Genomic DNA, 2,061 nt, shown 5'->3' with positions numbered 1-2,061 from the left:
TATTTTGATTACAAATATGTTCAAAATCAAACATCTTGTTAGGATTATTCTTATTGATGATGTGTGAGTCTGTAATACCCTCGTAATAGCTGCCTGTTTCACATCAGAGGTAGTTTATCTAATTAGGACAGTTACTCTGTCAGGATAAAACTCTTTGTTATGCAACTGTCAAATATTTGGGAATGGAATGAGAGCATTGTTCTTGTTCTGAAAACATAGTGTAACATTTTGATAAGGCTGTAGCCATGGATGTCTCCTAATTTACAAATGTGTACGATGTAATGACTTGTCAGACTGGAGCTGTATAAAACTCTTTAATTGTGATTCATGGCCACTTTCTGAGAGGTGAGCCGGTCGGTAAGTGCTGCCTTTTGTAACCATAAGCAACTTCTCTAACCTGAGTAAGATTACAGCTTTTGTTAACATCTTTTGTCCAGTCTCATGGTTATTTAACACATAAACGTGTTATTTAAAAAGTTTGTCTCGAGTGATCTCTCTACAGGAAATGATCCGGGGAGAGAGAAACCTTCAAGGTGTAAACACAGAGCTTTGTTAAAAAAAAAAAACTTTGTTTCTTGAGTATAGGAAAGGAACTGTCCTGATCTAGAAATGAAAGCTAACAGCCTGCCTTCAACTGAATCGAAAGGAACAGTTTTGAATTTTTATTTGAAAACAATACCTTTATGTGATGACAAGTAGGTGACAGACCATAAATCACATCTTTTATCTGTGTCTTTGTCTTTAGGCGCTGCTGGACAGGGTTTTACGGTTTCCTCTGAGTTAAACATCAGCTCGTGTCCCATCACGTATTTTGGACAGAAGTACGAAAAACTCTACGTGAGTATTTTGGTATTTCAGAAAAATCTGAATTCCAACATAGTCAAAACAATTGTTTCCTCTGTTAAGAGAAAATCAGGTCCAGAGCAACTGGGCCCCTAAAGAGAATGTAATAAGTTCTGGTTGGAATAGAAATAGGGCTTAAAAATGGCCTCACAGTGAGGTCAGGGGTAACCAATTAAAAACCAGCAGGGTCCGAATAAATAAAATCATCAACCAGTAAAGGTCCGGAGACAATTTTAATTATAACCTGTTACTTTAAACATAATTTAACACCAAAATAAAATGAGGTGTTTATGCATCCATGTTATACTTTGACTTTTTAAATAAAAAAAAAAAAAAAAAATTTTTTTTTTTTTACATTTTACACTCTAAAGTTTTTGTAAGTAGAGAACAAGGATCGTTCAGTTTGGTATATAGACAATTTCCTTATTCACATCTTTGATGAAATACGAAAGAATTAGGGGGCAGGCTGGAGATAAAACATTTTTTTCTATTTCAAGAATAAGATCATAAAATTACGAGAATAAAGTCGCAACGAGAATAGTTGTAAATTTCGAGAATAAAGTCATAAGATTATCAGAATAAAGTCACAAAATTACGAGAATTAAGTCTGAAAATGATCAGAATAACATCATAAAATTACGAGAATATAGTCGTAAAATTACGAGAATAAAGTCGCAACGAGAATAGTTGCAAATTATGAGAATGAAGTCATAAAATTACCAGAATAAAGTCAGAAAGTTACGAGAATAAAGTCGCAACAAGAATAGTTGTAAATTATGAGAATAAAGTCATAAGATTACCAGAATAAAGTAACAAAATTATGAGAATAAAGTCTGAAAGTTATCAGAATAAGGTAATAAAATTACAAGAATAAAGTCGTAAAATTACAAGAATAAAGTCGCAACGAGAATAGTTGTAAATTACGAGAATAAAGTCTTAAAATTACCAGAATAAAGTCACACAATTACGAGAATAAAGTCTGAAAATGATCAGAATAAGGTCATACAATTACGAGAATATAGTCGTACAAATTACGAGAATAAAGTCGCAACAACAATAGTTGTAAATTACGAGAATGAAGTCGTACAATTACCAGAATAAAGTCAGAAAGTTACGAGAATAAAGTCGCAAAAACAATAGTTGTAAATTACGAGAATGAAGTCGTACAATTACCAGAATAAAGTCAGAAAGTTACGAGAATAAAGTCGCAACAAGAAT

At 32.6% G+C, this 2,061-nt stretch overlaps 1 protein-coding gene across 1 annotated transcript in view; it reads left to right on the top strand.

Moving 5' to 3' along the window:
- The first annotated feature begins 688 nt into the window (after positions 1-688).
- LOC107097433 overlaps positions 689-2,061 on the top strand; it is a 7,566-nt gene continuing 6,193 nt past the window's right edge. Inside the window, exons 1-2 of the mRNA XM_015394580.1 lie at positions 689-695; positions 746-837. Of these exons, the coding sequence (XP_015250066.1) occupies positions 689-695; positions 746-837 (99 nt within the window). The remainder of the gene's footprint in view (positions 696-745; positions 838-2,061) is intronic.

This window comes from Cyprinodon variegatus, unplaced genomic scaffold (genome assembly GCF_000732505.1).
Source record: "Cyprinodon variegatus isolate N-32 unplaced genomic scaffold, C_variegatus-1.0 Scaffold696, whole genome shotgun sequence".
In the NCBI taxonomy this organism is placed as follows: domain Eukaryota; kingdom Metazoa; phylum Chordata; class Actinopteri; order Cyprinodontiformes; family Cyprinodontidae; genus Cyprinodon; species Cyprinodon variegatus.
The sequence above is the reverse complement of the archived record's forward strand: the minus strand, read 5'-3'. Positions and strand labels throughout refer to the sequence as shown.